This window comes from Gopherus evgoodei, chromosome 4, assembly GCF_007399415.2.
Source record: "Gopherus evgoodei ecotype Sinaloan lineage chromosome 4, rGopEvg1_v1.p, whole genome shotgun sequence".
Classification (NCBI taxonomy): domain Eukaryota; kingdom Metazoa; phylum Chordata; order Testudines; family Testudinidae; genus Gopherus; species Gopherus evgoodei.
Genome location: NC_044325.1, coordinates 134,778,865 through 134,801,716, shown reverse-complemented (window position 1 = coordinate 134,801,716; position 22,852 = coordinate 134,778,865). Strand labels below are relative to the sequence as shown.

General features: G+C 50.7%; 1 protein-coding gene across 1 annotated transcript; it reads right to left on the bottom strand.

Moving 5' to 3' along the window:
* Positions 1 to 556: 556 nt before the first annotated feature.
* LAD1 (ladinin 1) lies at positions 557 to 21,215 on the bottom strand. Its single transcript, XM_030562667.1, has 10 exons — positions 21,030 to 21,215; positions 13,757 to 13,888; positions 12,200 to 12,746; positions 11,440 to 11,589; positions 8,125 to 8,168; positions 5,654 to 5,726; positions 5,034 to 5,162; positions 4,393 to 4,482; positions 2,951 to 3,028; positions 557 to 2,157 (listed from the first exon to the last, which is right to left on the bottom strand). The coding sequence occupies exons 1-10, from the start codon at positions 21,065 to 21,067 to the stop codon at positions 2,152 to 2,154; spliced, it is 1,287 nt and encodes a 428-aa protein (XP_030418527.1). The 5' UTR covers positions 21,068 to 21,215; the 3' UTR covers positions 557 to 2,151.
* Positions 21,216 to 22,852: the final 1,637 nt, after the last annotated feature.

The following is a 22,852-nucleotide window of genomic DNA, read 5'->3' as shown; positions in this document are numbered from 1 at the left end:
GGGCGTGGGTTTTAGACCTTGGATGCTTGCCTCCAAACTCCATCTTGTGGCTAATCCCATGTTGCTTCCTTGCCCGACAACACTCCATACCCTCTGTGCTAGGCCCAGAAAGCCCCAGGGCCAGTGGATGTTCAGCCAAATTCCATAGGGCTGCCTGGAGATCAGAGCCAGCTTTCTCAGGAGACAAGTCCTCACCTCCAGTGGGACCCAAAACACCGCCACAACTTAGCTCTCAGAGCCACTGAATTCCTGGCCCATTATGGCAATCATAGCACAGCTGCTGTCAAACTTGAAGCTCTCAAGCTGGAAAATACTCACAGGACTTATTGCTCCCACAGCCCTTAAAGATTGGAGTGGCCACACCCAGGCCTATATGTGCCCTATGGCTGACGGTCCCACATCAAGTCCCACTGACCCCCACCCTGCTCTCCAGAGGTCAGCAGCTCATCTGCCTCATTGTCCAGAGCGATTCACAGCAAGCTCCCCACCCACCCACCCACCCACTCCAGAACAGTCTGAGACCAGAAGCATTTTAAAGAAAGCGCCATTTATTAGGAAAAAGTTATATCAAAAGCAGCAGGTTCCTTTTGAAGCCAGCGGGGTGAGAGTGGATCCAGGAGGAGCCTGGGCAAGCCCCAAAAGGCACAGAGGCTCAAGCTAAAAAACCCACCAGCCTAGGGTTTGCTAAAGCAGCTCTCAGCCTTTCTGCACAAAGGTGCTTGCTCCTCGGGCTGAGGCGTTTGGACACCACCACCTGTAGGGGCTCTCCGCTCTGCTCCCTCCCTAGTGTCCTAAAGCTGCCCCTGCCCCTCCCCAGCCTAAGAGAGGGCAGTGCTCCTGGGAGAGGGTTCCAGGCCGCAGCTGAGGAGCGCAGGAGCACGCGAGTCAGGGCTTTGGGTCGGGCCCATCACATGAAGAGCAGCTTTACGGTTCCATACAATGAAGACAGGGATGAGAACAGGCAGACTCTTGCGAGGGTGGGTCTGAGACTTCCCAGCAGCCATCCCAGGTGCAGACAGGCCTCTAGGTTGAGAGCCCCAGCACTAAGGACCAGAATTGCCAAGGGGCCTCCCTTGCTAAGTGGGAGAGGGGTCCTGGCCTGGTGGGGTGGGGGTGGGGGTGGAGGGGAAGGGCAAGCATGGGAAAGTTTGAGAACTGCCAACCTCCCATGTGACAGGCTGGGAGTAAGGGAGCTAAAAGGGGCCATTGGCCTCTGACACCAAACCAGGGACAATGCAGACACCGCTCCCCCGGGACAGCCCCAGTGAGTGTCCAGGGGGAGGGACAGTGTAGTACACGTGTGAATGCATGAGGTATGAAGCAGTGACGGGTGCTTGGCCAGATGCTCAGCAGTGCCAACCAAGGCAATCCCATGGATCTGGCCCAACAAATGCCACACCCTGCAGCAGACATCCTCCATGAGCCGCATGCCAGCAGCAGTTTAGCTGGGTGCGGTGCACCCAGCCAACACACCTGAGCCCTGACATACAGGGAGATCTTCTAGTGGGGGAAGCGAGGTCAGGCCTCATGGCCCCTCTGCTGAGGGATGGTTGTGTTGGGACCTTCTGCTGAGCTAGGAACTGAGCTGAGACAGCTCTTCCCTCAGCCAGCCAAACACTGCTACCTATAGCTACCACTGTAGGAAGCCTGAGCTGGCTTTTAACTAGGGACCTACAGGGGCAACGCTGTAATGGCGTGAGCCCGGCCACTGCTGGCAATGCTCTGGAGCTGGCTTTAGCAGGCGGGTGTGGGTTCCCTGGTTCAATCTGTTGCAGGTACAGCACGTGGCATAGCGCACGTTAACTGGAGATGCCGAAGCATTGTCCAGGGACAGGGCAGCAAAGATCTCGTACCACCAATGCGGACAGCACTCGTGGCTTTGATACGTCATAGCTAGAATGGGTGGCGGGATGGGACAACAGGACACGAGTCATCTTCAAAGCTTCTTCCTTCCCATCCACCAGTCAGAAGTAAGAGGCCCCCCAAACCCCCAGTGCCATAAGAGGAACACAGTATGCGAGTCTCCAGGCAAGGTTGGTCTTATGGGATGGAGATGCTCAGAGACAAAGCCAAGAAGGGATGCTGGAGGATTGCACAGGGCCAGGCTTTGATCATCACAGCAAGAGATTATCCCCAGGGAGTCTTGTAGTGTTACAGCTGAAAGAGACAAAGGGCATCATCAGGCTGGGCCAGAGGCTGCAGCAGAGAGAAAGGTGCTTTGAACTACCCTGATCAGTGTCTGCACTGAGCTTTAGCCCCTTCTAACAACATGCCCAAACCACTGGCACCGCGCTCCCTAGTGATGTTCAGCTGCTGCCCAGCTCTTCCCCACCTCATTACACCCTTGATTTCCGGCCCACCACATCTTCTCCTGCCTCCTTGTGACCCACCCTCTATGCAAGTTCCCCTGTTACCAGCTCCTCTTTGCTGCCCCTCCCATCACACCCCCAGTGAGGCAGGCCAGCCTGTGCACTCAGACCTCTGCATTGTGGCCATCAGGGGAGACTTGACGTATTTTGCAGCCCCAAGCACGGCAGTCAGGTAGCCTACGGCGGCACGCCCGCAGGAGGTCTGCTGGTAATGTGGATTCAGCAGCACACCCACGGGAGGTCCGCTGGCAACGCAGATTCAGTGTACCTGCCGCCGAATTGCCACCAAGGTCACAGGACCGGCGGACCTCCTGCAGGCATGCCGCTGAGGCAGCCTGGGTGCTGCCCTCACAGCAACCAGCAGGCGCCCCCCTGCAGCTTGCCACTGCAGGCACACGCTTGGTGCACTGATGCCTGGAACCGCCCCTGGTGGCCATTAAGGGACAGGCCCTGACCCTTGCTTTGGCTACTTTGTGCTGCTCTGGTGGTCGATTCCAGGGTTCAAGCCCAACTCAGCCACTGGCCCTCGGCACAATCCAGGCAGGTCACGTGAGCAAGCTCCACACTCCCTCTGCATTTACCCTGGTGTCACTGGAGGAGTCGTCAGGCTGCTTGGCCCAGAGGTTGCGCTTTGTCGTGCTGTCGGTTCTCCCAGTGTCCTGCAGGGAGAGGAGGAACAGGCTGTGCAAGGGTTTGCTCTGGGCACAGACGACAGTGCTTGGAACATTGCATCGGTCTAAACCGAAGATGGGACCTGACCCAGAACCCTGGATCCAAACAGACCCAAGCGGTTCAGATCCGAACCTTTGGGTGCTGGAATTGGCAAATCCAGGCTATTACATTAGCAACATTGGAACTGCTCCAAAGTAGGCTAACGGGCAGGGATTGAATGGTTGCAGGACAGTCACTTTACATAAGGCAGCTGTGAAACCTCTCCCAAAACACACCCACCCCATGTGTTCCAAGCAGGGGCAGAGCCATCAGCTCAGCAGGGAGGAGCATTTGGGGCAGAAGCAGGAGTGGCTGCAACATTGGCAAACTCAGCTATTCCCTGGCATTGCAATAGGACATCAGCCCTTGGTGCCTCCTGGCTCAGCTGATGGAGTCCGAGCAGAACACAGCTGCATTGCAGCAAAGACTGGAGCAGAGATCTTGGACCCAGATTCCCCTCTGCAGGCAAACACCCATGTAAACTCCTCTGCACCACTCCTATATATATATATATATATATATATTAGTAGCCACCCTGATCTGCAGAGACCAGCTGTCATCCATTCAAAAGCCCTGTGTGCTGCTCTGCCAGAGAGACCTCCTGCCAGGCTCCCCACTGCTGTGGCATGCCTCCGGCAGAGTCCCACTACCAAGGGATGCCCAGATAACCACTGCAGCACAAAGGTGGTGCCTGGAAGAGCAAGTGTCTGCAGAAGTCCCTGTAGGATTTGTGGGGATAATGCATGGAGCAGCAAATCCCCAGTCCCTCTCCCCACCCATGGCCTGTCTCATCATGTGCAGACCCACCAACCCTGCAGAGGGATTTTCGCAAGGTCCCTGAGGAAGTGTGGCTAGTCTGGTGTCCACAAGCAGCCCCCCAGCAAGAGCTTCACTGCGTGTGAGCCTTTGTGATTAGCACATTCAGTGTGGGACCTGTTCGCTGCAGACTGCCAGCACCCCCTTGTGCGGGGGGAGGGGGCAGAGGGAGTAATTCTTTGCTGGAGTCTGTGGAGAAGCCAGGGCTCTTTGCTTGGGATTTTAGTGTAACCATGAGTTCCTGGAGGAGCCTCAAAATCCCACCAGGTAGGAAACTAAGGCAGGTGAAGTGGCTTGAATTGGAGCTGCTGAAGGGTGCAGAGGACTTAAATCCTGCTGGAACATGGCCTGCACTAGTCTACAAACAGTTCCAATCAGTAGGATCTGGCCCACTTTGCAATTGCCATCATGACCTGGCTGCTCCCCGATGCAGGGTCCCTGCACCGAGCTGTCAAAGCACCAGCACTTTAGTGCAATGCCCCAGCATAGCCGATACCTTGACTCTTCCATCCTTGCTGGGCTCCTGGGCCCTGCTTATCCACAGGTTGATGCGAGATGTCACCACGCCAGGGAGCCTCAAATTCTCCTGCCACACAACAGGACCAGAGTTAAGACTGCACATTACCCACCACTGGAATGCAGCCACCCCTGGGGTGCAACATGCTTCCAGATTAGCATGACCAGCAATGGTGACCATGCCCCACACTTCCTGTGCTAAACAAGAGCAACTCAGAAGGCAGGGAGCCACCTGCTGACCTGTGTGGAGCATTCCTACAGTGCACCATTTGGAAGGCGCCTCGGCCAGCTTTTTACTCACCTTGCTGCAGGGGAGCCCTTGGCCATGCGGCCAGCCTGGGGAGCTGCAAAGGAAATGTGCACCTGCCACATGGAGTCCCAGCCAGCAGCTGCTAGGAGGAGGATCCACCGGGGCATGCAGCACCCAGCCTCTGCCTGCCAGGTGCCACTGAGCTGAGGGACCAGCTGTGTCAGTTCTGTACCCTGAGGGTTCCTCCACCTCGAGTCTCCCCCACTATCTGCCCAGTGCCCCCTACCTGAAGATGGGGGTGGGGTTTGCAAATGGTGGGACTCACAGGGGTCCCTCCCCCAGCCCATGCTCAGTCCCACCTCAGCCCTCACCTTTCTGACAGGGGCTGGATCAGCTTTGCTGGGGGCATTGGCCTCGAAGATGCTGCGCTTGCTGGCCACACCCTCCAAGGACGGGAGGAAACCTCTTGGCATGGTCACAGGTGACTTCACCTCAGATCGCTAGGAGCAGAGAGACAGGACCCATCTGTGTTAGAACCCTAGATTCATGTAGGGGGCCTGGTCGTGCCAAGGCTGACACCTTCCCCCCCCCCACTCCTCATGGGGGTCTCAGTGCATGAATGAAGGGCAGCCCAGTTTCTCATCCCAGCCCCCTGCCATTTTCCCCTCCCCTCTTACCACATCACCTGCCTGGGGGAGGAACTGGGGGTGGCCCCACTCCCTGTGTGAACGGCTGAGGCAGGTCCCTACTCCCCTTTGGCTAGGCAGAGATTCTTCCCCAGAGCCTGCCCTCATATCTTGTGACAGACTCTCCCTGACTCCCTATTTTGCTTTCCCTTCTCCCCAGGTCATACACTGCACAACCATGCAGAGCGCAGAAGCCACCCATTTCCACCTAGAGACCACAGAACTAGGTGGGCATTCACAAGGCCTGCAGGCTCAGCCCTCTCCGGCTAAGGGTCCCTCCCCCATTACCTTAGGGCTCCATTTACCTGCACAGCCGACGTGTATTTCTCCAGTTTCTCCTCAAGCCTGACGCTATTGGCTGGAAATCTCACACTGGCACTGCGGAGGGGGAAGAGATAGAAGAGAGCAGAGTGAAATCCCCCAACATCCATCATGACATGGCAACATCTGCCTAGTGACAGGCAGGGCTGGGGTAGGTTTATCTGGCACCAGGGGAGCTGGGTTCTACTCCATTCAGGCTCTAATACCATGTTCCTAAGTGCCTATTCCCAGCTCTTCACTGGGAGACATGGGGCAATTACATTTCCCTCTCTGCCTCAGTTTCTCCCTCATAAAATGGGGATAAAATACTTTAGCTTCACTTATCGTATTACTACACTAAAGCCAGTTAAGTAGTTTAAGGTGTCTGACATAGCTTGTTACCAAATCTGAGCACATCTTTGATGGATTCATCCTCACAAGCTGCCCTGGGGAGGCATGGCACCTATCATCCCCACACTGTACAGCTCCAGAACTGAGGCCACAGTGTAACAATGGGAATTAGACACCTAAATACCTTTGAGGATCTTGCCCAAATTCATGAAGAGAATATAGGGCAGAGCATGGAACATGGGTCAAAGTCCCAGGCAAGCACCCTACACATTGGGCATCCTATGCCCAAAGAGATAGAAAGCAGATGTAGGCTGGAATAGTACTTTACCTATCAGGGAACATCATGAGACCCAGATTTGCCAGACTCCAGTCTCTGGCTGTTCATGACCCAAACTCAGAACCCTACCCCTGCTCTGTCCTCAGACCCAGAGACCCGGCTTCAACCTTCATCAGATCCAGAACACGGATGACCAGGGTCAAGAGATACCATTGCAACAATTGCTTCTTCCAGGATTCTCTGGGTCCCCCGGGGATAATGAAGGCCCCATACCAGTTACTCTTCATATTGGGTTGTGTCTCTCATTCCCTCCAGCTGGGGAGGGAATCGTGACCCCTGCCCCCCGGTGATCAGTGAGACAACTTCTCCATTACATTTATGTACTCATTGCACAGGTGTAATTAGTACAGTCACAAAATGGTGGTGAATGCACATTGTCAAATAGCAATGTACGCACATGACAACTTTGGCTCATACCGTCTAATTCAAATATCTCCATATCTCTCCCAGTTCTTTGGGGACCACTTCCCTGGCTCCCCAGCCTCTTACGGCCCCAGTATCCTCTCTCTGCTCAGCTAAGCTGCATGTCAGCTCCCTGACACACCAGCCTCTCTGCCCAGCCAGCTGTTTCCACCTCATGAATCATTTATGGGGCTGAAATGAGGCAAAAATCTGGAATTCTTTGGGTGTTTCCTTGATAGAGGTGGTTTGATCTTGGGTTTGTTTTACTGGAAGAGAAATAGATTTCATGTTTGTCTGGTTCCCTTCTGTTCATCAGGGAGCAGATTTTCAGTCACTGTTTTCAGAGGAAGCTCTTCCTCTCTCCTCCCCCACCCCTTTTTTTGCATTGTCCTCAGTGCAGGACTTCCCCTCACTGATATTCAGTATTTGATAAAGTCAAGAGACCCCAATTCTGATCTCACATCAGTTTTATTCCAGTAGAGACCCACTGAGGATGAAGCTTCTCCTGATTTACAATAGGGTGAGACAGGAGAACTGAGCCCAGGGAGGAGAGACCTTACTAAAAAGGAGTCTCCTGCTTTAGTCAGTTTCAACCCAAGAAGTTCAAGTATGAATCCATTTCTGAAAGGAGCACAGTGGAGGCGTCACCACTAGAGCCAAGTGCTCAGCACATTTGCTATTTGCCGAATACTATTTCCCATCCTCTGGCACTGCACAGACTATGAGCCTGGATTTTGGTGCCACGGAAGTCAATGGGAGCTTTGCCAGCCACTTCCGTGGGACCAGGACCAGGTCACCATAGATAACCATTCCAGTGAAGCCAAATGACAACACCCCACACAATGATGCACTGAGGGCAGGTCTCCTGCAAGGGGAAGGTGACACTCCCAAATTCCACAAGAAGTCTTTGACTCTGGCCAGGCCCTGCCACACAGATGTGCTGGGTTAAACTTGGCAGAGGGTTGAAATGCCAAGGTGCAGTCTGGGCCTGGTTAGTAGGAAGCACTAATAGGAGTCTGATCAATAGGGCTACAGTATAAGTCAATAGCCAGACAATAAAATAGGAGGACTCAGATAGACAAAATATGCTATCTGGATCTTCTCACCAGGGCCATCCAAACACCCCTCATGTACAACAGTGAGGCCTAATGAACAAAGAGGTGCGGGGAGGAGATCTGACTTCTATTTCAGGAGCAGGAACAACCACTAGATTTGCTGTGCAAGTCCAGGGGAGTGAGGATACCCATCTTCAGAGGTGGTGTACTAGGATTAATTCATTAAAGTTTAAGGAATGTTTTGAGATCTATGGATGGTCACTGGTAGAGGAACATCAGAGTGATTAGCAGCTTTGTGACATTACCAGAAATACAAGTAAAACCTACTGACCTTCTGGTTAATGCATTTTCTTCCTTGTCTTTTCTTGAGATCACCTGGAAATGCAAGCAAAGGACATGGAACAATGGGAGGGCATAAGACGGGCTGGGAGAAGGCCCCCTTCCCAGGGCTGGGAAAATTCACACAGCCCTGGTCATCCCCATGTCTCCCAGAGTTCAGACATTCACCCTGGCACAGAGCAATGTTTGGTGGCTTCTCTGAGCCATGTAAGCAATATGGACCCCAGAACTCCTTCTGCTTCAGATCCCAACCAGGACCATGGCACACCTGGGGCGGGGGGTGGAGAGGGGAAAGAAGAGGGTGTCTCAAACATGACAGAAAAGTTCCCATCATCATCAGACTTCAGGAAAGGTTTGGTCTGAGTGAAAACATGCGTCAGTTCTAATCACTTTGGAACCTGGTCCCCTCCCCTTGGGGCTGGCTAAGGTACAGTGGAACCCTGGACCAAGAACATGTTCAGTTTCCACTCTGCACCAGAGATTCTCTCAGTCTATTCCCTCCTCCACAGCCCATGCATATCTCCATCCCTCTGGCCTCACCATTTCTCTTTCCTTCCTCCCCCTGCCCTCACATGTCCCCTTTTTCTTCCTTCACCGCACATCCCCCTCGCCACACACACACCCTCCCGACCAGCATACCTCATCCTCCTGGCCCCACAATCCCAAAGAACAAGGACTTTCTGGCCAGACATCCAGACGGAAAGGTGGCACTTCTCCACCCTGTGCCAAAGGCCATCCCTGCAGAAACTGCTCTAAAATCTGCTTGGCAACAGCACCCAGATTCCGTTCCAACAGACACAGTTCTAGCTACTCTTCTTCTGGATCCAGGCCATCCATCCGCATGAAAACCCTTCTCAGGCAGGACTGATACCAGCACATACATTGGACATCTTTCAGCACAGAACTGCCCCCTGCTCAATTCCACAGAGCCAAACTGCCCTACAGCATCACTAGCTACTCAGCTTGGGGTCAGTACAGCATGTGCTGCAGGAAAATGCCCATATCTGGGACAGCATGAACCAGGAGAGGAAAGGATTACAATCCGTCATCTCCCCAAGTCTGCAAAGATCACTGCTTCGGAGGGGTGTGACCCTGCAAGTCCCTCAGTGCCAACTGGCAGAGGGCCCACCATGCCATAACTTACGTCAAGCCTGGCTCACTCATTGCCTCAACATGTTTCTAAAAGTTGTGTTAATTGGGGACAGGCTTGTTTCCCCCCCCCCAAAAAAAAATTAAATAAATCAGTGAGTGATGTGTGTACAGGTTGTGAACAAAGAGTTACAGATGTGTTCTGGAAACAGGTTTTTAAAGGTGTTTGAGAGGCAGAGCCTAGACCCAGGCTGCTCTAGACAAAAGAATGCATATTTACCTGTCTGTCCAGCTGGGTCACAGGCAGAGGCCAATGAAAACTTTGTTTACCTTATATGTAAATGTCCTATCAAGCAGGGAAGAGGACTGTTTAACAGTCACGCCTGAGGACAGAATCTGCACCCAAGGAATCTTTCCTGGCTCAAGACAGAGACAATGGATTTGGGGTAACAGAACTAAAATGTCTTTCCACCCCCCTTAGCTATCACTTAAGGCAGTGGTTCTCAACCAGGGGTCTGGGGGCCCCTGAGGGCAGCCACTAGCAGGTTTCAGGGGGGTTCAACAACCAGGGCCAGTGTTAGTCTTGCTGGGGCCCAGGGCAAAAACCCAAAGCCCCAGTGTGTGTGTGTGTGTGTGTGTGTGTGTGCGCGCGCGCGTGCATTTGGTGGGGTGGGGGGTGGGATGCTGAAGCTCAGGGCCCTGACACCTGGGGCTGAGGCCGAAGCCTGGAGCAACTTAGCTTCACTGGGGCCCCGGCAACTGCCCTGCTTGCTACCGCTCACACCAGCCCCGGCTTTTATGTGCGGAAAAAACATTTGTTGTAGCACTGGTGGGCTGTGGACTTTTTAATAGGGTATTGGTGGGGGCCTCTGAAAGAAAGAGGTTGAGGATGCCTGACTCGGTGGGGACATAAGGGTACAGCGCCCTCTGGACCTAGGAAAGTTGGAGCCCCTAGTCTGGAGAGCTCAGGATAATGGAAACTGAAGGCACATAAGGACATTGCTTGGCCAAAGATTGTAACTTGCTAACATTGAATTGCAGTCACTAGAAAGCGTGCTTTGTGGTGTTTGTAACCATGGTGGTGTCTCATTCTTGCTTAATATCACTTAAATCTTTTGTTGACAAGCTTTTTCTTAGTTTTACTATGAGCCATCTCACTGCTGTTATATGAAGGTGAAGAGAAGCAAAGCTAACACAGACTGGTGTGTGCTCGGTGTCTTTGGAGGCAGCGAACTTGATTCCTGTGAGTATCCAGGGAGAGGTACTGGACATGGCAGGGCAGCATCTGGGGAACCTGGGGGCTGGGATTCACTGTTACCTACAAGGCAATGTTTAGGCTAGCTGAGTCTTGAAGTGTTTGCTAGCCAGGCAGAGAGGCTGGTGAGGCAGGGAGCGGACCCACAGCTTAGCAGCAGCAAAGCTCACACTTGCCCAGGCAGAGGGGAAGCACAGCTGCTGCTGGTTCTGGGGGCCCTGAGAAGAATTCCGCAATGTGAAGACTAAAGGCACAGGACAGACAAGTTGGGCAGCTGGCATGCTGCACTCACAGACCCCTGGGGCCACACTCATTGGAGTTGCAGCAGGGAAGAACGTGGCCCGCACTGCAAGGTCCTTTTGGGAAACCTGAGGCAGAGCCATGACCAGTGATCTGGCTGGGCACTGCCCTTTGCAGAGACCAGCAGCACCTCTGTGGCCCACGGGACCGAGCACTTCAATTCCAGCTTCTCCAGACTCCCATGGTCCCCTGGATCCTTGTAATGGGGCTTCCTGAGTCTCGGATGCAGAACACACACACACACACACACACCTCTGCATCTCCAGAAAATGCCACAAGGAGGAGATCTGGGAATAACTTGAGCCCAGCTGGAGCAGATTCTAAGTAACAATAGGAAGGCGAAGATCTGGACTGGATTTTTGCACCAATAGGGACTGGACTTTAGAGAGAAAAATAATCTGAGCAAGACTGCAGCACCCACATGCAAGGGCCTCTGCCTCCTATACTCTAGCCACCTGGACTAAGTGCAGCCTCAAAAGGAGAAAACCTGGGATTGGATCTCTGTGCCCGCTGGAATGGACTCTGCAAGCCCCCAAGCCTGCAGAGAACTGCACAAACTATTGCTGCTGAGGACAGCTGGAGGGACCTTCTCCGATAGAGCTAGAATAAACCCGTCTTCTGCTGCCTGAAAGGCCACTTTTCCCTGCCCATTTCAGCACTCACCCGGAAAGAGACCGTCCTGGGGCTGATGCGTTTGAACGAGCTGCAGTAGGTGACCTGAGTGGGGGAAGCAACCGAGGAGCCTCCAGGTCTGTCTTGGGTGGAGGGCGACCCTGCTGTTTCCTGAGCCCGGGAGGGGTTCCTTGCTGTATCCTGAGGGAGGAACACACCCCACAGACATCAGTCTAGAGCCAGCAGGAAGGTTTCCAGCCATGGCTATGAGAGCCGGGAGCAACACTTGGGGGTTCAGCACATCCACCAAGCACCTGAACAGCCCAGCCCAGACTGCAGGAACCCTGACTGGATGGGCCAAACCCCAAGCTCCTCCCTACGCCCAGTCATCACTGAGGCCAATGGGAGGGCTCAAGGTTTGGCTTAATGAGGGTAAGCGGGTACTAGTGCTATCTCATCTAGAGGCAGAGTTCTAGAGTTGAGGAAGCAACTCCACCACCCCCAGCCCTTTCGGCAGCACTGCTCTTTCCAGGCCCAAGTGCAGTATCGCCAAGCCCAGGATCCAAGTCAGGATTTTTAAATGAACGTGTTCCGGGCTCTTTGCGGATTAGCGTCGGAGCCTTTGGGTCGCACCCACTTCACGTTTTCAAACTTTTCTCCAGAAGGTTCGATGCCAGAGCCTTTTAAAACAAGAGCCAGGATACTCACAAGGCAGGTCCTCAGAGGTACCTCACTCCCATTGAGGATCTGGGGCTTTTAGGGGATGGCTTTAGTGAGATGGCTGGTAAAGTGCCAAGAACATGCCTCTCACCTGCTGGCTGGAGGGGCGAGTAACTGGGGAGTCTGGTTTCTGTTCTATGCGGCTTCCTCCCCTTGAGAAGACTTTCACCTCCAGGTAACTACGGTCTTTCTGCTCCCGAGCCGATTCCTGGGGCTGGCCTCCCGTCACCTCTGGCTCCTGCAGGGGCTTGTCAGCTATCAGGTCCTTCTCATCCTGAGCCAACCCCTGATGCTGTTCTCCTACCAGGATCTTCTGTTCCGAAGCCAACTCCAGACATTGTTCTGCCTTTGGGCCCGTCGGCTCTTGGGTGGGCCCCTGGTGCTGTTTCCCTGCCAGGGCTACCCCATCCCAAACTGACCCCCGATACGGGGCTGCCTCCAGGCGGCCTGCTCCCGTGTCTGGCTCCCTGCAGTTCTCTGGCTGCTCCTTCTCCTTTCTGAGGTTTTCTGAGCTCTCCACCTGCCACCTCTGCCTCCTGATCTCTTGCGGTCTCAGCACTGCCGTGAGCTTCTGCTCGGACACCACCTCTTCGGCTGTGGCTGCCACTGGTGGCTCTGCTTCCTTGAGCTGCCGTGGCCTGCAGTGACAGAGAGAGGGCACTGACACCCTTGGACACCCAGGGACACTGGCAGGCTGCTTGTTAGACAGCAAGTGAATCCAGCCCAGCTGAGAGAGGCCAGATTAACACCTATAGAGCACCCCCATTTTATCCCAGTGCACCCTGCACACACGGTTACCCTTCTTTGAATCCCTGTTCTGCAGGCATAGGTTGTCCTATACAGCTGATGGCGGCAGAGCATTGTGGGGGCGCCACGTCCCAGATCAGCCTCCATCCCTTGGCCCTGGGAGCACTGAGCTAGCACCATGGAAAGGCAGAGCCACTTGCTCTACTTTCCTGGGAACAGCATCCAGAGCGGCCTTAGCTTGCTCTGAAGAGGGCAGGATCCTGCCCTTTGTCTCGGGCAACAGGCAAGGAAGAAGGGTGTATGGAGGGCAGGTGTAGGAAGGTATTTATACCAGTGGATTCAAATTAAAATATAGGGGTTAAGATTTTCAGAGGAGTCCAGGGGGATTTGAATGGGTAATTTCAATGGAATGTGTGTCTCTAATTCCCCTGGACTGCTTTGAAGATCTTAGCCTTCAGCTTTGTATCATAAGCTACAGTGATTAATCATTCTATTGCACTCGTCCTCCGCAGCTCCCAACAGGATTGGCAAAGTAACATATTGTTATCCCCATTTTACACTTAGGAAAACTGAGGCACGGGGGGAGTTATTTGCCCATGGTCACACAATGACTTGGTGGCAGAGTCAGGAACAGAAACCATGAGTCCTGACACCCGTCTCCTACTCCAGCCACTAGACCTTTCTGCTTCTCAGAGTCATGAACTGAACCTGGATTCCCCTGTTCTAACTGCCCCACCCTGATCCAAAACCCATTTAGTGGGAGGACTCCCACTGAGATGTGGGCTTTGGCTCTAGTCCAGCAAAGCAAGACAAGCCGGGTGGAGGTGCAGCATTCCGGGCGATGCCAACACTGCAGTCCCAGGTAACAAACTTTCTCCTCTCCCACCTCTCCACTGCCTACTTGTTGGTATCCTGCACAGGAGAAAGGGCTTCTTCCTGCGCGTCAGTGGTGGAGCTCAGGTTACGGTCTCTCCGCCGGCGTTCTCTTGCTTGTTCCTCCTCATCCTCCAGAGTTCTCTGCCTGGCCAGGCTGCTTGGAAAGGAGACAAGGGTGTACCAGAGACAAGGGAAGTGAGGTCATCTCTTATGTTGAACCCATTTCTGCTGGTGAGAGAGACAAGTTTGTTTCTCTCACCAGCAGAAGTAGGTCCAGAAAGATTCCTCACCTTGCCACTAATATCCTGGGACCGACATGACTACAACACTGTGTACAAGAACGTGCCAGTCAGATACCAGTGGGCTGGGTCACTGTAGGAATGTACCAACCAAGGGAGCTCTCTCTGAGCTTGCAGATCGCAAGTGATCACCCCAGGGGTCAAGGAGGAGCTGTACAGCAGGGTGCAATTGGCCAGTGGCACAGCATCCCAGTCAGATACACGGCGGTGTCCCGCCCCAGTGGGTATCGGCTGGGGGAGGATGGAAAACAGGAGCAGAAATACAAACTGGATTACATAGATCTAATCATATGTGATGTGTAATCCTGACACCTACACAGGAACAGGCTACTATAAACACTGGGAAATACCCAAATTAAGCGTTTGACTTTGAACCGTAGTGTTCCTTTAATGTAGAGAAGTTACATTTTTAAGATCTTTAAATTTGATATAAGCAAACCAGAAGTTCCATCACATGGTACCATACAATCCTCCAATTTGGGTCATCAGCAAGGTTAGAACTCTGGTATCTGGGCTTCCAGTCCAAGGTCTGCAGGGGAGTCTGCTCTAGCGGGCACAGACTCTTTCCCTGGCATCACACCTGCTTCTAGCAAAAATCCCTCCCTGCCAACCCCACATCCCCATCTGTCTTGCAAGTCTCTGCTCCTCACTCCTTCACATTTCAGGAAGGAAACTTCTTGCTTCTCCTAGGAACCAGCAGGAGGGACACTGAGCACAGGAGACAGATTCCCTGCTCCTGCACCTGGTTCTTTTTGTAGCCCTTGACAGCCAATTGCAGGCCCGGTCCTGCTCAATCCCTGGGCTGATGCATACTCTGTGGCAGATGGAGCATACTTGGTCCAGACAGTATTTTTGGAGAACAACATTGCTCACTAGAGGTTTGTTAAACTGGGATGTTTTTAGACTCAAAACTTGACCAAGTTTGGGTGGATTTTCACAGGAAGAGCAACACCTATAACCCTGCATACTCCCTGCCAAATTTCAAGGCCCTGCTCCAACCATGTTGGTGCTAGAGCTTCTTAATGGAACAGTTAAGATTTATTTTTAAAAAAAATAGGCAAAGTGTATTCTCTTCCCTCCCTGCACTGTCTCAGAAATGACTGACATTTAACGAAAACAAAAATTCAGACAAAAAGGTAGACTCCTGGGATGAAAAATTTTAGTCTGAATAGCGGAAGTATGGTAAAAAGTTACAAGCAACTAAAAAAAATATGCTTTTCTAATGGAAGGTGTCAGGCAACCATCATTACCAGGTCTGCCTGGAATTAGAGGTAATTAGTATTCTATCATCACACACACACTTTCCAACCAAAGTGATTTTTTGTTTTGGCACTAAAAAAAAGTCCTTTTGGTAAGAGATTCAGTTTTCAAGCACAAACTGTAATTTTCTCAGTAAAAAAGTTTAAGAAAAAATTAAAGCTTTTGACACCAAGAAAAACAGTTTTTATTCCCTCTCACCCCACATAAGTTTTGAAATTTTCCACCAAAAATAATTGGCATATTTTTTCAGCTTTCCTCACACACACACACTGGGCCCTACACTGTGCTGCAAATAATGCCCAAGATCATTAAAACAAAGAAAGAATTTTAAAAATCAAATTGGTTTTCCACTACAGATACTGTTTGTTGACTTTTTGCACAACTCAGCGCAGGGCTCATCTACACAGACTGAGGTTTGAATTTAAACCAAGAGAACTTCTCATGTGGACACTCTTATTCTTGTTTAAGAGGGTCATTATTCAGGCTTTATCTACACTGCCAAGTGGATAACAAAAGTTGTCATTCACAGGTGCTTAAAGAAGCACCCCACCCCAGGGGCGGCTCCAGGCCCCAGCACGCCAAGCACATGCTTGGGGCGGCATGCCACGGGGCGCGCTCTGCCGGTCGCCAGGAGGGCGGCTCCGGGGGACCTCCCACAGGCGTGCTAGCGAAGGGTCTGCTGGTCCCGTGGTTTCGGTGGACCCTCCACAGCCACAGCCATGTCTGTGGGAGGTCCATCGGAGCCACAGGACTGGCAACCGGCAGAGCGCCCCCCGCAGCATGCTGCCATGCCTGGGGCGGCAAAATGTCTAGAGCCGCCCCTGTCCACCCCAAAGACAAAAGTTTGCCGCAGCATGTGGCAGTGTAAACATCTCATTGTCAGCTCTCCTGTCGACAACGCGAACCCTGCTTGTAGGGGGTGGAAGTATTTTGTCAGCAAAAGCGCCAACAAACAGTGTTTACACTGCCTGACTTTTAGCAACATGGTCGTGTCGCTAAAAGCTGCGTAGTGTAGACAAAGCCTCCGTTTGGTTTATGTTACTTTGGAAGTGATTTAAACTGACAAAGCCACTCCTATTCCAGAATAGGAGCGGCCATAGAGGGAGTTATAGCAGTATAATGCAATCACTTTAAGTAATACCAATATAATTATACCAGTTTATAACAGGTAGAACTTCCCCACACAGATAAGCCCTCAAATGATGAAATCACAAGTCAGTTTCATTTTTGCTTACAATCAATTTCTTTCTTTAGAGAAGATCTCAGACATTTTAATAGCGTAGGCCACATCTTGATTCATCAGCTGATATGCTCCCCACCTCCCCTGCCATTCACCATTGTGTAATGGCCTAATGGAAACTAGGACATTTAAGTGGCAATGTGGTATGAGTGTATTTTTGTCTGCCTTTAAATGCAATGCAGTTGCAAGAAACAAGCAGGAGAGGCCAGCATCAGGTGACCAGCCAGCTCTCTACAGACCACCAGCACCTATTTCTCTGACCAACAGCAATCTACAGACCACAGCTGGAGTACCCTGGCCTGCCCTCTTCGATTCTTATGCATTTCACAGCACTGCAGTGTTTTGGGCTGCAACCTCTTCCTGGGAATACGCTTTTGTAAAAAAAAAGTGAGCAAGTGTTTCCACTAGAGTATATTTGAAAAAGGAAGATAGTAAGGCCATGGGAATGGTGTGTGGTTAATGGTTTAGCACAAGCTTGGTTTTTGCAGACTCTAAACTTTGGAGCGGGGGCAATTTTACATTTAAAACATTCAAGTGGAAGTGGGCTCAATCCTGATCCCGTTGGAGTCAACGGGATCAGAAACAAACCTAGCCTAGCATTAATGCCATTGCAAACCCTGGGAGTTTTAGCTGTCACACTGTGCAGGTTAACAATTGCTGTGTAAAGGTATAGCGCTGCCACATTCCCTCTCTGCCCAACTCCCCGTTCCTAGGCTGCAAGGTGTGGGAAGGGGAAAGAGAAGACTAGAATGACAGGGTGAGGAAAAAAGCAGAAGCAGAGAGCCAGTGGGCTGGGAGGGGAGAAGAGTGTTTAAGAAGCTACAAGTCTCAGCCACTGAGCTTGCAAACCTGACTTTCTAGGTAGAAGTTACCTGCCTTCCCTTGGAAAAAGAAGGAGAAATGGCACCAGAATTCAAGGCAAGGAAGTTGGAACTGAATGAGCTTGTTACTGTAGCATGCATGAGTCATGCACCCTTCCCTTTGTGCTTTTTTCCCATTGCAAAAAAGATGGCCCCACCCTCTTTTACAATAACCCAAGTCTGAATGATACAATGTTCACTAGACATTGACACCAAACTAGGGTGATTCATAGCCAGAATTAATCTACCGACATTCGCTGCTGTAGCCCTTGCACTTTGGAAGCAAGTTGACCCTCCTGCCTCACCATTCTCCATTAAAAGGAGAAAAGAAAGCTGGCTACTGTGTAATCCTTCTAATGGTGCTTTGCATGTCTTTAAGTAACTGCACAGACAGCTAGGTTTTCAGACTGCATTTTGGGCCTCATCCCAATCCCATGGAGATCACTGGGCTTTAGATCATAGAATAACAGGGTTGGAAGGGATCTCAGGAGGTCATCTAGTCCCACCCCCTGCTCAAAGCAGGACCAATCTCCAATTAAATCAGCCAATAGATTTTTGCACCATATCCCTAAATGGCCCCCTCAAGAATGGAACTCACAACCCTGGGTTTAGCAGGCCAATTCTCAAATCACTGAGTTATTCCTCCCCCACTTTTGTGCTCACAATCAGTTGCTTAGATGTGCAAAATTGTGCTCTACTGCACAGGATGTTATAGTCATTGACCTGATCTCCAGTTGCACATTTAGGTCCTGCAAGCATTTATGCACCTGCTAAACTTGACTAGTATTGACTCGACATTGTTGCCAAATAGACAGAATGCCAGCATGGGACTCAGAAGATCTAGATTCCATTCCCAGCACTGTCACTAGCTTTTGGGCAAGGTCACCTTCCTTTGCCTCAGTTTCCCCACCTGTAAAATGGGGATACTACCACTGAACTCCTTTGTAAAGCACTTGGAGATCTATGCTAGAGCTAGGTAGTAGTAGTTGCAGCTGTGATCAAGTTAAGCATGTGCATAAGCTTTTGCAGGATTGGAGCCTTAACTAGAAGGCTCTTAGAAGGAAATCCACCCCTCTGTATAGGACCAGACCCAGATCTATGGTGCACTTATAGACCTACCTAAGCTCATATTAGAGCTGGTTGGAAATTTTTGCATGAAAAGTTTGTCCAAGATTTTTTTTTTTTAAATTGAATCTTCTCACTGTTTTTTCCTCCCAAGATGCTCTCCCCCACCCCACAAGTTTAGTTAATCATATTTTAGAAATTGTTTTCAAAAGTCTCTCTTGTACCAAAGCCTTCGTTGGGGGGGGGTTAGTAAGATTCAAAAGTGTTTTAAATATAAACATTGATGATTTTATTAATAAGTTATTTTAGTAGAACCATAATGGACAATTTCACAGATAAGAGAGCCTTCAAATGGGTCAGTTTCAAATCCTGCCAAGTGGAAATAATTTTGAAATGTTGATTTTTGTGGAACTATTTTCCCAGTTATTGACCACTTTCTGATGGATTATTTAAATGGGGTGTGGGGCTTTTCCTGGTCCTCTGCAAATGTGTACATTTCACCTTTTATTGATGAAAATAAGCTGGTTGTATTTTGTATGCCTTTTAACCCCACAGAGCCAAAGTGGCTGTTGATGAGTGAGCTGTGTTCTGTTCTGGCTTGTGCTACATCAAGAGAATTATTACCTATAGCTGATTGAATAATCCACAATGCACTACACTAGTCAATGCATCTTATTTCCCCTCTCCCCCATCCCATTTTAAGAATCTCCAAATTATTCATTATCAGAAAGATTTCTTGCAAATTTCTGCCATGAATAATTCTTAGTTCACAGATACAATTCGTGAACAGTCAACACGTGGGTCATTTTTGGTAGTTACATGTCATCCAGTAAGGGAATAGAAACAATCCTGCCGGCTTTGTAGCACTAAGCTTCTTAGAGCAAATTGTATATTGGATACTAGTCCCAGGTAGCAATTGGTTCTGCCCATTTTAGGCTGAGAGCTTCTTCAGGGCAGGAATTCTCTCTTCCTTTGTATGTTCAGCACCTACCATAACAAGACCCCCATCCTGACTAGTGTCTTGGGCACTACTACAATGTAAATAATTTTAATATTTATTCATGTGTATTAGTGGAATGACTCAGCAGAAGCCAGACAGCTGAACCCAGCACAGGCTTTTCCTGCAGCGACAATGTTTATAACCAGAAATCAAAAGAAGTTACCATAAGAGAACTACAGAAAGATTCCCCAGCATGAGATTCACATCAGTTCTATGGCCCTTGGGGGTAGAATCTTCCCCCAAAGCATCCTCCCAAGCCACCACCAGTATATAGCCCTTTCCCCTCCATGACCACTGGAGCTAAAGGAGTGGGAAGCAGAGACCCTCCTTATTCAGTGGGACCAAGTACCCTGACACAGGGAGCCACTTTAGTGTGCGACTCCTTCTGTTCCCTAATTGGGTGTCTGGTGTAACTAGCCATCAAAGATTTTAAAGTCACATGAGCAATTCAAAGTGAATCATTGATTTCAAGACCAGAAGGGCTCATTATGTTCATGTGTGATGCAGGAGGTCAAGCTAGAGAACCTCACCCATCAAGCCCCAAACTTCTATTTGAAGTGTGGTTTTCCCCTCCCAATAATACATCCACTCCTGCAGCACTATTATCCCATTATACAGATGGGAAATGGAGGCACAGAGCAACTAAGAGGCAGATTTGTAGCAGTATTTACCTGCCTAACTTCTATTGAAATCAATGACATTTCCATGGGTGTTGGGTGCCTAAATACCTTTACAAATCCAAGACACAAGATGGGGGAGGCAAAATCTTTTGTTGAACCAGTTCTGTTGGTGAAAGAGACTAGCTTTCCAGCATACACAGAGCTCTGTCATTGTTTTGTGTTCTGTCTGTTGTGTTGTGTTAATATCTAGAAGCCTAAACACCAAGATCCCAGCCCCAGGGTGCTGCACAGACACAGAGCCAATACAGCCTGCTCCCACTTACACCTTTGTGAGGGGAGACCCTGCATGAGCACTCAGGAAAGTGGCTCCTCACTCCAATGCAGAGGATGAGCCTGTGGGGAGTTAGAAACCCAGCAGCGTGTAGACAGAACAGATTAGAGCCAGGGTGGCTGGGATGCAATGAACACAGGACTCCTTTACAGTTTGTTTAGGAGTCACTTTCCAGAGCAAAGCTACCCCTTTCAGCTTTGCTGCACAGCTCACTTCTCAGGGGGTCCCTCTCCCCCCCTTCAGCCACTGCTCATAGGGGTGCTGGAACAATTTCTATAGTTGGGGGGGAGGGGCAGCTCAGAGCCCTTGAACCAAACTGCAAACCCTGGATAGAATGGAAACCACTTCATATCAGGGGGTACAGACCCCCCAGCACCCCTAGTTCCAGCATCACCTATGGCTACTTGTCCTTTTGAAGCTTGACAGCCACCCAGGCTCTGCAGGGCTGGCTTTGTCCAACCCAACCTGAAGTCACACAGGCTACTATCCTTGCCTGCTACTGCACATGGCTCCTCTTGCATCCCCACCTGTCCCGAGCTAACAGCCTCCTTCCCCCTTGACCCCCCCTGCCTCAGCCCCCTGGAGGGGCCAGAAAGCGTTAACCATTAAACCACAGCACCTACCTAGAGAGCGCAGACCAGTTCTTCCTGTTGAAAGACATCCCGGCTCCCCCTGACTTTCAAAGAAGTGGGGGAACTTCCCCAGACATCAAGACAGGTTCAAGCCCCACTCTGCAGAGCTCCCCAGAGCCAGCAAGACGCAGATTTGAGGCTCCTGGAGGAGCTGGAAAGGGGACTCCTACACCTTCCCTCCTGCTTTACTTCCCTATGCACCTTTACCCTGCCTGCAGACCATTTACTGCCGGGGTGTGTCACATGGTCTCTTATCTACCTTGACAGGCACTGAGAGCTGTAATTTGTCTATTAGCAGCACCTTACAAAAGGCACCCTGCGCGGGTGTGACCCAGCTTCTGGCCAAGCAAACCACGCTTGGCTGGCCACTTGGTCTGGGTTCAGCCCCCCGCGCTCGGTGCACCAGCCCTCCAAGTTGTCCTGGTTTTCAGGGGCTACTCCCTGCTCCGAAGCCTGTTCTACCAGCCTCTTGCTTTCTGTCCTCAATTCCCTCTCTCGATTGAGTGCGTAGGAAAGGTGGAATTCCCTCCAGGTGGGTGGGAGGAGGCATAGTCAATCAGTCACCTGGCTCCCCACCCATTTAACCAGGACAGGCAGCCTCCACCGCAGGGGCTTTCAGAAGATGCAGTTAAAGAGACGCCCATCACCTGAAATCTAATCAGTTTCAAAAGCTGAACTCAGATCCCTTGAAGGGGCTGCTCATGTGCGTGGTTTAACAACCACATCTTCCTATTATTTCGGGGGGTTGCTTGTATAAAAAAAACCACAGGAACTAACTCAGCAGCTATGCAGGAGAAGCAGTGGATACACCAGGATACAAAGGATTTGACTTTATTAATGGTCTACCCAAAACAGTATCCTGTCTCTGACAGTGGCTAGTAGGAGCTGCTTCAGGAGGACGCTCAAGGAACCCCAATCTTGGACAGTTATGGACTTACCAACCCCTGAGGGAAATTGTTTCCCCCTCACAGGCAGATAGGTGCCTAAATACCTCTGTATCTGTGCCTAACTCCCTTTGGGAATTTCCAAAGAGCTCAGCTTCCACTTTGACAGTTGGATACAACGGCCACCTTTTGAAAAGTACCAAGTCTCCCATTGCTCTCCATGGGGGTGGGGCATGTTCCCTATTATTCTCAGTATGAGAGTGGAGAGCCTCCAGTGGAGGCTGGTCTCTATTGAAAATCCGGCCCTCTGTGGTTGATTTATTCCGAGGCATCAGGGTTTACATTACTTACATATTTGTATCCCATCTACAATAACTTGCACTTGTTATCCATATCCATGTCTATTCTCTTTGGAATCCTCCTGGTCTCAGTGGCATCTTGTGGCAGTGAGTCCCACAGGTTAACTGTGCATTGAGGGGGAAAGTAAATATAATCAATAAAAGTAAACAAATATTTCAATCCCTTTCAAATCTGCAGCTTTTGGATTATCAGAGCCAAACTATCTAAGCCCCTTGGGTTTGTGATCAGGACAGGTGTTTTCTTCTTGAGACTTGCAAAATACCTGTCTCCCAACCAGAGGAGAGCAACGTTGGGATTGTGGCCCACATACTGGCCTGTGACTTGTGGGACCTAGGTTCAAATCCTAGTTCAGCTACAAACTCCCTGCAGGACCTTTGGCAAGTCACTTATGTTAGGATTTTCAAGGAGAACCCCAGAAAATTAGGCCCAAATCCTGACAGGTATTTAGACACACAACTTCCATTGAAATCTGGCCCTTACTGTTTAAAACTCCTAGGAATTCAATGGTAATTAGGTACCTAAATCCTGTAGACACATCAAAAAATCTCTCAGCTCCCCCATCTGTAAAAT

Bases quoted from the DNA above. Each gene is read 5' to 3' on its own strand.
- LAD1 (XM_030562667.1), bottom strand. From the start codon at position 21,067: ATGTCTTTCAACAGGAAGAACTGGTCTGCGCTCTCTAG. The intron at 12,747-13,756 runs GTAGGCAGTGGA...CTGTCACTGCAG, and splicing joins CCTGTGCAGGATACCAACAA to GCCACGGCAGCTCAAGGAAG. The intron at 11,590-12,199 runs GTGAGAGGCATG...TTCCTCCCTCAG, and splicing joins CTCGCCCCTCCAGCCAGCAG to GATACAGCAAGGAACCCCTC.